At 44.7% G+C, this 13,617-nt stretch overlaps 1 protein-coding gene across 4 annotated transcripts in view; it reads right to left on the reverse strand.

Moving 5' to 3' along the window:
- Positions 1 to 13,617, reverse strand: part of Aff3 (AF4/FMR2 family member 3) — a 535,781-nt gene that overhangs the window by 14,214 nt on the left and 507,950 nt on the right. For all 4 annotated transcript variants that reach the window (XM_023717412.1, XM_023717409.1, XM_023717411.1 and 1 more), the window contains 2 exons: positions 7,701 to 7,764; positions 3,669 to 3,805 (listed from right to left, as the gene is read on the reverse strand). In XM_023717412.1, coding sequence (XP_023573180.1) covers positions 3,669 to 3,805; positions 7,701 to 7,764 — 201 coding nt within the window. The remainder of the gene's footprint in view (positions 1 to 3,668; positions 3,806 to 7,700; positions 7,765 to 13,617) is intronic.

Here is a 13,617-nt window from a genome sequence, read left to right on the forward strand (position 1 = left end):
CACCTTTTTCATTCCAGGTGTTTCCTGGTTCTTGGTGGATGTGTGTGTGGGGGGTCTCCTGAAGCCTGGACATTTTAGCTCTTACATTAGTGGCCTCTGGGTCCTATTTTGACCTCTTATTTGTAGCAGACAGTCACTCTGCTTAGGGGTAGTAGGCATGTGGTAGCCTAATTTTGGGGCTGTAACTCCAATTGCAATTTAATTTTCAGAGCTCTTCTGGCTGGAGAGTCTACTCAGTGGATGCGGGTGGGGTGGGGCTGGAGCTGTGCTGGCCTCTGGTAGTGCTCCGAGGTGAGGTGGGGGCGGCAGGGCAGAGTCCCAGGGGGAACTCTGTGGAAGCTGCAGCCATTTGCCCTCTGGGGTCCCCAAGTGGAAGGAGTTCTCTCCTTTTGAGATCCTCGGTGCCAATGCTCCTGGCCCTGGGGTCCCTCCACGGGGTCAGAGGAGAGTCAGGCTCAGCCATTAAGGTGTAGAGTTACAAGTTAGATTAATTAGCACTACTTACAATAAATCCATAAACACACGACTTTTATTTTTTTCTTCTCACTGACCATTCACTCATTTCTGGAGTGCAGGCTGGTGTTTTTGTATGCGCACAGCACACCCTGAATGCCAGTCAAGTTGGGTCATGCGCGTAGTACCACCTTGTGCACCTCTTTCCTTAGGGAGAATGTTCCCAAGCTTCTCTTGCCAATATGCATTCCGTCTTAGTAACTAAGTCACCTCCTCTAATGCCATTTCCAACTCAGGTAAAAAAACAAAACAAAACAAAACAACAAACCAAACCTCTTTTTGATTTAGTTTCCTGGGTACCTCACAGGAGGCCATTCATTCCGAGTTGTCTACTTGGGGGAGCTCACCTGCACCCCAGGGGCATCTGCTGACATCTGGCTTTTTATTGCTGATTAGGATTTGTTTGTTCTTTTAGAATTGTGAATGCCTGTATGTAAGCAATGCTGCTTAGCTCCCGGCAGGCCCCCGGCTTGTTTACCTGCCCACTGCTCAAGCATCAGCCACTCTGTTCTCCTTTCTACCAGCATCCAGGAAAACATCAGAGAGAGCAACAAAAGCCCTGCGCTCAACACAGTCACATTCTAGGTTATTTTCTTGCTTTGCACCAGATTTTTACTGTTTTCTTTGCCCCTGAAAATATTATTCCATATGAGAAGACAGTGTGACAAAATCACCAATAGACTGATTTATTGGAAGTTTTCTTTCTTTTTTTTTTTTTTGCCACTTCAGCCCACCCCAAGGGTGGGGCTGGCATGTGGTGCCGGGGATTGAACCTCTGTCCCCTGGGGCTGCCTAAACTTGCCTAAGCAGGCCCTTCAGACCCCTGAGCTATTTTGCCGGCCAGCCACTGTGGAAGTATTTTTGATGTGAAAAGTGGTTAGGCAGAGTCAACTCTCCAAGTCTCCTTGAGAAGTGTTGTGTGAAAGTCTCTGACGCTGGGAAGGAGTTCCAAAGGCCTGAAACCATGTGTAGATTGAGGGACTGTGGGAAAAAGTACCATGCAGCCTCTTTGGGCCAATATGGACTGGAGGGACCAAGATGATCAGGTCTTATGTATGGAATGATGGGGACACAGTAAAAAAACAAAACAAAACAAAACAAAAAACAGCATTAGATTGTAAAGAATTTCAAAATTTAAAAAAAAATCTCTTTTTGTTTCTTTTTTAATTTTTTTGAGAAACAAATAGCAATGAGACAGTTTCACAACTGATTAATAGGATAGTTTCAATAATTCATACATTGTACATTGTTATCTTATTGGTTATCCATAGTACATGATGCAGACCAGATATCCTGTCCAAAAAAAAAAAAAAAAAATCTCTCTTTTTTTTTCTTTTTTTTGGCGGAACAGGGGATTGAACTCAGGCCCTTACGCTTACCAGGGAAGCGCTTAGTCTACTGAGCCATCTCCCCGGCCCCCAAAAAAATCTCTTAATGTGAGCCTTAGGAAGAATATTTCACCCAGTGGGTGTTACACATTATTATTCCACACACTTAAACTGGCTAGAATCATGAACAATATTACAAAGGATCTCAGCAGGGCTAACAGATGAAACTTCCTTGCTGGCGTGCTGGACAGAAACGAAGGCTGTGTCTTTCCAGGGGTCTAACGTGGACGAGCAGCATCTCCCTCTGGGCACACTCAGGCCCTGTGGAAACCCTGGCCAGATGGGACCATGGGTCTCAGCCTGGTGGGCGGGGGATCTCGAGTTCAGGGTTCAGATCAGAGCACCCGGGCTCTGTCTGTGCCAGCACATAAAAGGATGGCTCTATGGTCACTGATGACAGAGGTAGTTTCAGGTTATAGTGGCGCCTCCATATCCCAAGAGCCAGTCATCGATAGCTGTCCTGCTCTACGGCCACCACTTTTCTTGACTCTTGCAAGAAAGGGGCACTGGATTCACATGCCTTGATTTTGGTATGTCATCATGGTTGCTATACTTTTTTGTTGTTATTCTCTTAAGAGACTCTTCTTTTATTTCTAGGTGGTGCTGGGATCTAACAGAGGGCCTCAAGTATGCTAGACAAGCGCTCTACCCCTGAGCTATACCCCAAGCCCTGTGCCTAATTTATAAAGTAACAGCTATGGATGTGCACCCAAGCCCTAAAGAACAACAATGTGTCTAGGATTTGGCATTATTTGTGGTTTCAGGCATCTGCTGGGGTCTCAGAAAGGAAAATGGAGAACTATTACACACTACTCTGACTAGGTTTTTCTTCTTTCTGTGTCCTTCCTTCCCTTCTAGTATCTTGTTCTCTGGTAACCACTGTTTTGCTGTAAATGTTGATGAAATCAGCTTTCTTATATTATGCATATGCGTGAGATTATGCAGGACTAGTTTTTCTGTGCCTGGCTCATCTCACTTTTAATAATCTCCAGTTCTATCCACATAGCTGCCAAAGATTTCATTCTTTTTTATGGCTGAATAATATTCCATTGTATATTCGGACTGACTTTTCTTTATCTAATCATCAGTCAGTGAGCACTTACATCATTTCCCCTTTTTGGCTATTGTGACTACTCCCAGTGATGGGACTGCTGGGTCTCACAGTGGTTCTGACTTGAATGTTCTGAGAAGCCGCGATAGCTTCTTCCATTGTCGCTGTGCTAATTTACATTCCCACTGACACTGCACCACTGTTCTCTTTTCTTCTTGCGCTCTTACTGGGTGACGGGCCATCTCATCGTGCCTCTGATTTGCATTTCTCTGATGGTTAGTGACACTGAGCATTTTTTTTGTGTGTGTGTGTTTCTGCTGGTCATTTGTATGACTTCTTTAGAGAAATGTCTGTTTTGGCCCATTTAAAAGCAGGTATTTATTTATTTTTTTAGATTTCATTTTGTTGCTGTTAAAGCTTGCTTTTTTTTTTTTTTTTTTTTTTAACTGAATTTGTTTCTTTTTAAAAGCATTTTTGAGGTAAAGTGAGTTCAACTCCCACCACTTCCTGGCTGGGTTCTGGGTCAAGAGCCCTGAGTGGGCTGTCTCCCAAAGTGTGTGAAGGCTGTAAAGTCTTCCATTCTTATTTTCAGGGGTGGGGGTGGTGGGGAGAGAGATGCTAGTTCCCAGCGGCTGCTGGTGCACGCTGAGCTTTGCGTGCATGCTGCTTCCACACAGGCCTGCCCCACCCAGCCCGAGCAGGGACGCCCGGCTCACCTGATGAGCTCCACTGTCTCGGAGTACATGGTGTAAGGCGATTTGGACTCCATCGGGCCTCGCTCCATCGCATTTCCACACTCGATAAATGACAAGGCTGCCTCCGCGTAGTTCAAAGCCTTTCCAAACTTTTCCACCTGACCAACAGAATAAAGAGTCTTCCTTAATGAGAAGTCCTAAGTGGCATTCTCACAGAGTTACACTTTATTGGAGAAACCCTCTTTCTGAGTTCTCACATCCTGTGCAGGGAGTTGAGAGAAAAAATAGGATACCTCATCCACCATCCCCATGCAAACCCCGATCCAGAGCCTCCCTTTCCACAGTTTCAGTTATGCATGGCCTGTGATATCCAAATCTATTAAATGGAACATTCTATAATAATTTCTAGGTTAAAATATTTTTATTATAGAACCTTATCACTGTTCTATTTTATTATTAGTTATTACTGTTAATCTGTTACTTTGCCTAACTTATGCATTAATTTTCATTCTCAGTATGCATGCGATGGCAAAGAGGCCCAGTAAGTAGCAGTGTTAGTACCTGGCTTGTTCAAGGCCTCGGTTATCTCTTTTACCTTTTTTTTACAGTATAGATTGAGAACATCCCCCCTAAGTCTCATGTGTTCAGAGATGAAGCTTTTAAAAGATGGCACTATACTCCTCAGTGGACTGATCCATTCACTGAAGAATTCCTAGCTACATGTGCTGTGAGGAAGTGATGCCCAGCTGGAAGAGGCAAGTTTCGGGATGTGCTTGTTTTGGGAGGGCCAGCCGGCCTGCCTCCCTGCCTCCCTGCCTCCCTGCCTCCCTCCCTCCCTCCTTCCTCGCAGCTTCCTGGCTGCACTGCGGTGAGCGGTGAGCGCCTTTCCTCGCCTTCCACCATGTTGCTCTTGCCTTGGTACCAGTTGACCTTGGGCTGACCCTGCCAACACATGTGTAAAGCCCAACAATTTTAAGATCATAAATGAGGTTAAAAATTATTAAAATGTCTTTCAGTAAGGGGGCCCATCCGCTAGTTTGTGGCTATAGAGCTTAGACAAACCATGTCCTTAAGATAAAGAGGACATAAGAAAACCTTGGATGGGGTCCCGTTACTTGGAAAACAACTGACACTACTGAGTTAGCCAAGAAGTTGTCCTTGGACCTCCCCTTGTTTAAATTCTTGCAAGAGACATACATTCCCAAACCCAAGGCCTCACTATTGAAGGCCATAACAACAGGATGTCCCACGTCACAGTGCCCCGATTTCTTAAAGATGTCTCCAGAACATGACAACCACAAGGTTAGACCCCCCAGCTACCCCCGGACTTACTCCATTTGGTCATCTGGTATGGTAATCCACCAATTATTGTAAAGGGCAGCCCACACTAACCAATGCGATCTGCTTCTGTAACTTGCTTGCTCCCACCCTAATTTGTGGTTTGTGCCTTTAAAAACTATGCCTGCTACACTGAAGGCGCGCTCTGCTCCTGCGTGTGCAGACCACCCTACATATAGGTAGACAATAAAACTTCCCCTTTGTGATTTGCATGAGAGACCGACTCTTGGGGTCTTTCTTCGCAGCAACTCGACCCTTACAACGAGCCCCAGGAAGCCTCTGCTCCTCTCAGCTGTGGGTATTGGGTCCTAGCAATGGGAAATCTGACTAATATAATTATTTCCACCTGCATGCCTTCATCTTTTTTTTTTTTGTCGTTAATAGTTATGACCTCAACTAGAGTAAGAAGGGAAAGGAAGAAGATAAAAATCAAGGCACCATTTTAGCTTTGCCAGAATGGATCAGAAAGTTGAAAATCAATAATAAAAATGGGTTTCTGGATTACCTGTAGTCATTTAAATTTATGTTACTCTTTTCTCACATCAGAGATGTTAATCATCAATCAGCTTTATATTCTTACATTTTCATAAACTTATGACTTTCACACATCAGTTCCTTGCTGCACACATTGCTACTCCCTACAGATAAATTATGTAGTCACACTTTGGCCTGAGGAACCTCTTCAATTTTCAAATTATTTATTCATCAATAAAAAAAATCAGAATGCTAAATGCTATTCTAAGCCTTGCTATTAAAAAAAAATAAGGCAAAACTCTCCGAAACGTCATTAGTAATACTATGTTACAAAACAGAGATACTGAACAAAACTGCTCTTCATTAGCAAATCAAATTTTTAAACAGCTTATAAATGAAACAGGCTCTTAAGCAGTATTTTTTGGCAATACTTTCAGATTAAGGAAATCATTTCACTCACTAGGTATTTTCTAAAGCACTCAGCTCTGAGCTGTGTGCATCTGACACACAAAAGCTCCTTACCAGGAACACGCAGTACATTTGGAGACAGGCACTGTGCAGCCACAAAATGGTTCAACCTGTGCAGGGGTTTGTGTGTAACAAAATGTGTAATGGGGGTGGCATGCAAGTGAGATGGGAGGAGGGAGGAGGGACAGGGCCTCAGGGAATGCCCAGGAAGGAGAACTGGATGTGCAGTGGCTGGATGTAGGAGGGTGCTGAGGGCCTGAGTGTGCCTGAGAGTGCCAGCCAGCGTGTGCGTGTGAGTGGGTGTGAAGCTCTGCAAGTGCACCGGCCCAGTGGCTGACATCAGTGAGGCCACAGGTTGGTCTGAGACCGCCTGGCTGGTGCAGTGCCCATCTCTTAGGAACCAGTTGATGGGAAAGGCAGCGTGGAACACGATAGCACTGACTGAACAGGGCCAACAGATTTTGGATGATGAATTCAGGCAGAAAATCTCACTGCTGGGTTGGGTGTGGTGGTGTAGGCCTGGAATGCCAGCACTCTGGGAGGCTGAGACAGGAGACTTGCAAATTTGAATTCATCTTGTGCAACTTAGCAAGACCTGAACTCAAAAAATTAAAAAGAATAAGCTGTCCTTGGAGATCAATGCAAAGATCCTGGGTTCAATTCCCCATCCAACAACAATAACACAAATTGATGTTTTTCTCCAATAATGGCCATGCGCCAGCTTTCTCAGGTGACCTGAATGCTCCATCAGACTAGGGGATTGTGTGGGCAAGAACTATGGCTTTTTCTCACCTCTATTTTCTGTTACTCTGGGCATTTCCTTTGTGCCCTAGTGTCCTTGGTAGTGGCTCCATACAAATCCACCTTTGATGGGTGACATTGGTGGCAGTGGGAAAGACAGACTGTAAGGGTTTAAAACTCCTCAAGACCAGGGCTGCGGATGTAGCTTAGCAGCATAGCACCTGCCTGGCAAGTGCAAGGTCCTGAGCTCGATTCCTGATACTTGCACCCCACCCCCCTGCAAAGAATCCTCAATACCAGAATAACATTCTCAAAGTCATCTGAAATGCCTCCTTCATCTCCCTCCACCCCTGGAGTGACTGGAGGGGAATAAAACTGGAATTATCAGGCAGGATGCAGTCCTTCAGGATGGGGCCTTAAGATGGAACAGAACTTTATGAACTCTTAATAAAAAAAAAACCCCTGAAATTTTCTATCTCTTGAAGGAGTCAAACTCCCGAAACAGGAGATTACTCAAGTAAGAATAGTCTTTAGAAACTTCAAATGATGGTGGCTTTATGGTTTTATGTGCAGATAATAGTATTGTACAGATGACAAAAAGCATTTGTTTTGACAGATGCATATGAAAAAACACAAGTGTTTTTGAAAAGAGATTTGATCCTGGTACCAAGCCAAGAATTGGCCAAGCTAATTAAAGGGCAAAAAATTGCAAATCTAGGTGGTTTTTTTTTTTTTTTTTTTTTTTTTAAGAATGTTATCACCCACTGACTCAGTTGGCTCAGTTATCATGCAAACCTTGGGACTGAACTGAAGTGTTCATTTACCTAAGGCTTTCTCCTAGTCAGACATTATTGGTTGAAGTCATAATGTATTGGGCTATGAGCACTTGATTACATAAACATTTCTCCATTTAACAGGCCCAGCCATCCTTGTAATAGATTTTATAATTACCCCCAGCTATACTGCCCCATTGATGAAGCAGCAGTACAAACATAATTTGGATGAACGTATCCAGAAAGAAAACGGTCTCACCATCGCGTCTGCTTTATGCTTCATTCGTTTAGCTTCCTGCATAAAATAATCTGCACTGCGAGGCCTACAAGGAGAGAATGATATTAAATGTCATTATTGCTTAAGTACAAAATCTTTTGAAAATATTCTTTACCTTCTCTCAAACATAAAGCATAATTTAAAAACTATGCTTAACATAGCATCAAGTATTTTTTTTTTTTTTTTGGCCCTTCCAAATTATTCTCTGTGTGTAAAAGACTGTAATTATTTTTCTCTTAAGTTCTCAAGTCAAAACCCACTCCATGTACTCATTCACTCAGCATTCATGGCAGCTTTCACGTGGCCCCCCAGTGCCTAATTTGTGAATCACACTATTTACTGTATGGTTAGGAAAATAAGTGGAAAATCTTATTTTGTACTATAACAACACAAAACAATCCTCCTTTACTGTGCAGATTGTAAATATACCTCATAAGAATCGCATGGATATGTATGAGTGTGAATATTTATGTAGCCTTGTGAATATAAATGTCATCTGTATGCATAAATGGTACCTAGAGTGGTATGTGGATATATTTAATTATTTTAAAGCCTCACAGTGAAAAATGAAAAAATGTAATGCTGCCTGATTATTTTCTAGTTGTAATGAAGTTAACTGCGGAATGATGTCTACATTGTAACAACGCAAACATGGCATGTATTCTCTGGAGCGCTGATTAGCTAGCTGGTAAACATTAACAGCAGACATGTGCATTATTAAAGCAATAACCCTGGCCAGCACCGATTCTTCCGGGAGATGAAGGTAATTCATCCCGAGACTGATCCGAATGTGCATAATGACCCCAAGTTACACTGAGCTATGAATTCCACTGAACCTTTAAATGCTTAGTCAGATGAACACTTTATTTTTTAGAAGACTGTACTTTGCACCCTTTATGGGCTATCAGCACCAACTATCTTTTTGCTATGGGTCTTTATGTAATCAACACAACAGAATTATTTGTGAGTATCACACATAAGCCAGGACTGCTGGAATGGAAATATGATATAAATAGTGTATCAGTCACAAACTATTTAACTAATTGCCTCACAATCAGCTTAGTACAAACTGTCTTGTTTCAGGTTCTGATGGGCCTTTGCTTTATTGTAATATTAAGTCAGAGCATCCCTTTATCCTTAGAGGTCAAAATACTTAAGAGAAACAATGCATACAGTGACAATGCATAACAATGGATTAAAAATTCCAATCAATCAATCAATCAATCAATCATTCAAAGTCAGAATCATAGCAAACAATTAGTGTTAGATCCAAAATGTCACTGAAGCAACAAAAGGATGTTGTTTCCTGTCCTGTGGGAGGCACAATAACTCCAGGCCTCCAATCCTATTGCACGTGGGTTTCCGGGTTCCTCCTCCCCTACCTCTGCTGAGTTAGGTTCCTAGTTCTTACTCCGCCTATTTCCTGTAAGTCTCCTGCTATGCCCAGGAGGTGGGACTTCCTGTCATAGCCCGAATGCCTAGTTACTCGTGCCTTTTACCCGCCGACGTCATTTCCCTATGCCTCCACTATATATACCCAGCATCTCCCCTGAATAAACGAGACTTGATCAGAATCCTGTCTTGTCTCCATTTCTCACATCTCCTGTCCTTTGTCCCCTCTTCAATTCCCTGCTCCTCTCCCAGGTGACCTTCGTTGACTGACCCGCTGGTTCGGGACACTGTCCTTTACTTCTCTGTACAATATTGTCAGCACTGAGGGTGGCAAGTTAGTGTATCCAAAAACCAAGTGACAACACAGCTGCAGAGTTTCCTGAGGGTATGGACTGCAACCCCTTGGTTCTTGCCCATTCTTCTTAGTGGGTCTCTCGTTAGTGGGAAGGGCCAAGGTTTCCTTTCTAGGAAGGCCCTGCTCCAGGGAGCTCTGCCTTGGTAGCTCCTCTCCCACACACCCATGCCTCCTACATTGAGTGGCTCTGTGCTTTGTTGTCTTCGGCTGCACACTGACCTTTGTCTCCATAGCGATTGTCTGTTTGTCTTTGATTTTGGTTCTGCCAAGTTGCATTATTACTGTTGCTGTTCCTGCTCATTTGTTTCTATTTTCAAATAAACTTCTTATTTTAGAGCAGTTTTAGTGTCACAACAAAACTGAACAGAAAGTACAGAGGGTCCTTATGTACCCTCTTTCCCAGGTATACAAACATCCTTTCTACAAATACCCTGAACAAGGGTGGGCATTGTTTGTCTTGTAATAATAGATGAATCTACAGTGACAATGATTAAAGCCCATAAGCTGGTGTACATTTTGTGGATTTGAACAACTGTATAATGACAAGTCTCCACCATTATAGTATCGCACAGTAGTTTCACTGCCCTGAAACCCTCTCTATTTATTTCATATTCCAAAGTAGAGGGATGATAGAACTTACAACTAGCCCAAACTCAGATCTGACTCCCAGGTGGATGGGGTACAGGAGAGGAGTTCCAGAATCATGTTCCCTTCCTCCCTCAGTACCAAATGCTTGAATGCTTCCTTGTGAACAACTGCTCTTGAAGACCACAGCTACCTCCAACACCCAGGCTTTTATCACTTTTCTGGTCCCTGTACCTGTCACTGACCCCTGTGCTGTACTCCCAAGCAGTGTCTATCAAACATGACTTTTATCAGATTACCATCCTGCTCAGAGACTTAGATAAATCTCCATGGCCTCTGAGGTCAAATCTCAGCTCAGCTCCCATAATCTGGCCCCATCCTCTCCACCCCATCCCTTCCTCATGGCAGCCTTGGACCAAAGTCTGGGCTGGCTTCTGTCCTGCCTGATGACCTGCTATCTCTGTCTCAGGAGCTCTGCCCAGCCCTCCCTGCTGCTTGGACTGTACCGAGGAATCTCAAACTCTACCCTCAGGCCTATCCAGTAACTTTCATCCAAGCTCATCTGTGTCCCGATCTCCTCTGGCACTTCTTGTTTACACTATACTTGGGGTCTTCCAATTACCTTCTGAGCTGTACCCAGCTATGTTCATTGCATTTTTAGCATGGTGCAGACCTCTCTGGTCTTTCCCACCCTGTAGTTTTATTTAGGGACATGACAGAAGGGGAACAAGACCTTCTTGAACTGCCAGATTTGTCTGAGCTCAGAGAAGGTTGGTCCCTTCTGATGGGTTGCAGCATCACATTCAGTGAGCCAGGGAGTGTCGCCATGGCAACCTGAAATGCTGTGCATCATCTGCTCTGCACTCTTAGCATGGAAGTTTGGTCATTTTCTTCTTGTCCTGTTTTGTAGACCCTGTCACTAACAGACCGTCATTTCAAATGCATTTCATTCTCATGAAAGGATGCTGTTGGAAATAAGCCATGGTATCTTAGTCTCACCAGCCTTCTGAATTACCCTTACAGGTGGCGGTGGCTTAAAATCCCTACTACAGACTTTGTAATCGACAGTTTTTATCTGCAGCATATAAATGCACCTTTAAAAGCCTGGTATGGAGGCTGAGTCACAAACTCAAAGTAGTACATGTGGATAATTTTCCGACTATCCTGGAAGCTATGACTGTACCTGCTACACTGAAAGAAAAGGGACCACTTAGGGACACATTGCCTAGAATTCTCATTTTGCATATAATGGAGGGCTCCCTACACTGAGCCACTGAAGATGGCCTGATGATTGGCCCATTTTCCCTCCTCAGATGATTTCCAGTGCTACACTCCTAGATGAGACACGACAAAGCTGTTGGGACCCACGGCATGTCACGCTTGTCCAGCATGGCCATGAATTCACTGCAACACACTGGTTCACAGGAAAAGCAAAACTGCTACCACAGAGTATCACACAGCAGAGGCACAAAAGTACAGTCTAATTATCTCAGGTTCAAACAGGTTTTCATCTAATCTTCCATTGTTTCACTATGGAAAACTGAGCTTTTGCTTTCTCATCTGTGCGATAATGTTCTTCGCACTGTTTCTCCTATGATGCTATTTTATGATGATTCACAGTAAGCCTAATAGAAGTTCAACTAAACATAAATGTCACTGTGTGTCTTGTATTCTTGGGAAATGGGCCAGTGCTCCAGAAGGCTGGGCGCAGCCACATGTATCTTCGTAACAGGAACTCTCTGCCACAAACAGGAACTAACTGCAGATCCAAACATCCTTCTGGAAGTTTCCTTTCTTCTCCTCCACTTCTCCCCACCCTGCCTGCAGATGCAGGGCCCGGCTTCATAAGCAACATGGTGTCAGCACTCTAGTATTTCTTCCAGCACAGGAGTACTAAAGCGACCTTGCTTTTTGCTCTTTGCGGCTGTGGAGCCGAATGGTCCCCCGCGGAGACATTGGCAGGGGGCTCCTGGCTGGAATTCCGCCTCTGTGAACAGTGCCCACACTGAGCCAGCCTGTTTCCAGCTAGCTATGGGGGAGTGCAGTGCATTGTGTTTGAGCAGGTGGGTTCCTCCAGGTGGCAGGAATCTGGACAGCTTTCTTAGGGAAACTGAGACGCACACCAGACAGGCTGTGCCTCCTGAAGGAGCACGCTGCTGGGCCTCGTATGCGTCAGCTTGGAGGAGCCCCACCATGTGGCCATATCCCAAACGCTGAGCAGCTTTCTTTCAGAGGAGGATGAGTGACACATTAAAGAATTCCTTTTATTTTTATAATTAAAAAAGCATTTATTTATTTTATGAACAGGGTTTCCCTATGCAGCTCAGACTTGTAGTGGTCCTCTTGCCTCAGCCTCCCCAGTGCTGGGATTACAGCCACCACCACAACGGGTTTTGGTGGTTGGCACACCTGAGGTTCTGGGACCGGCACAGTATGCAGTACCGGGGATCGAACCTGGATCCTTGTGCTTGTCAGGTAGGCACTTTGACCGCCAAGCTATCTCCTCCACCCCAAATAATTCTTTTCAATGCAGTGAACCATCATCTTTGTTTTCGCGGGGTTAGGGCTTTGCGCTGGCTGAGCAAGCGCACTAACCATTGAGCGCCACCCTCAGCTCCAAGGAATCCCCAAGGAAGGATCATTTTGGAGTTAGAGAGCTCTGAGTGCTGCCAGGAGACTTCCCCGTGGGTGCAAGAAGACTGAGTGTAGTCAGCAGGGATCCTAACACAGCTTCTGCGTGCACAACCTTGATGCTGACTGGGCCAAGTCCCTGGGAACTGGCTGTCAGCAGAGCCAGCAACATCTGCTGTTTCCTACAGGCTCCACTCCTGCCGCCCGCGGCAGCAGCCTGTGCTCACCAGGACATGCAGGCTAAGCGGGCCGGCTTCTTGTTATTCACTCGCAAGCAACTTTCTGCTGAAACGGAAAGTGATCGTTTTCACTGTTGTTCCTCTCCGGGCATGACATTTAAAAGAAAGCCATTTTACCAAATCCCAAAGTGATCAAAGAGCTTGCATTTTCTCCAGGGAGACCCAAATGCCCTTGCTCTCCTCGTCCATGCCGACTCCATGGTTTTCCTCTTCCTTTTTGTTTTAGTCAGGAGAAAAGAAGGACTTGGCTTCCATGCAGGGATTTAAGGTGGATTCCAGTTTGTTCATTTTCTTTCTTTTTTTAAAAATGTATTTAGTACAGGGTCTACAGGGTCTCACTATGTAGATAAGACTCACAGTGAGTCTCCTGTCTTCAGCCTCCCAAGTGCTGGGATTACAGGCATGTGCCACCACACCCAGTTGCCACCATACCCAGTTTCAATCGCCGGCTAAGCATGACCCAGGGGTGGGGCTGACACTGCACACCTGGGATCAAACCCTGGCGCTTTAGTCTGCTCAGCTATCTGGCTGGCCAGACTCATTTACCAGGAAAACCAAATGGTAGATGAAGCTTGGAATCACCTTGGGCAGAGGAGCACCTCAGGAGGCGGCGGCCGTGGTCAGGAGATCACACTCTGGCTGGCTGGCATGCTACCCATTCAAGGGTGTCTTTTTTTTTTTTTTATTAAGTCATGCT

The sequence above is a fragment of the Octodon degus genome, unplaced genomic scaffold (genome assembly GCF_000260255.1).
Source record: "Octodon degus isolate 3935 unplaced genomic scaffold, OctDeg1.0 scaffold00052, whole genome shotgun sequence".
NCBI classification, from domain to species: domain Eukaryota; kingdom Metazoa; phylum Chordata; class Mammalia; order Rodentia; family Octodontidae; genus Octodon; species Octodon degus.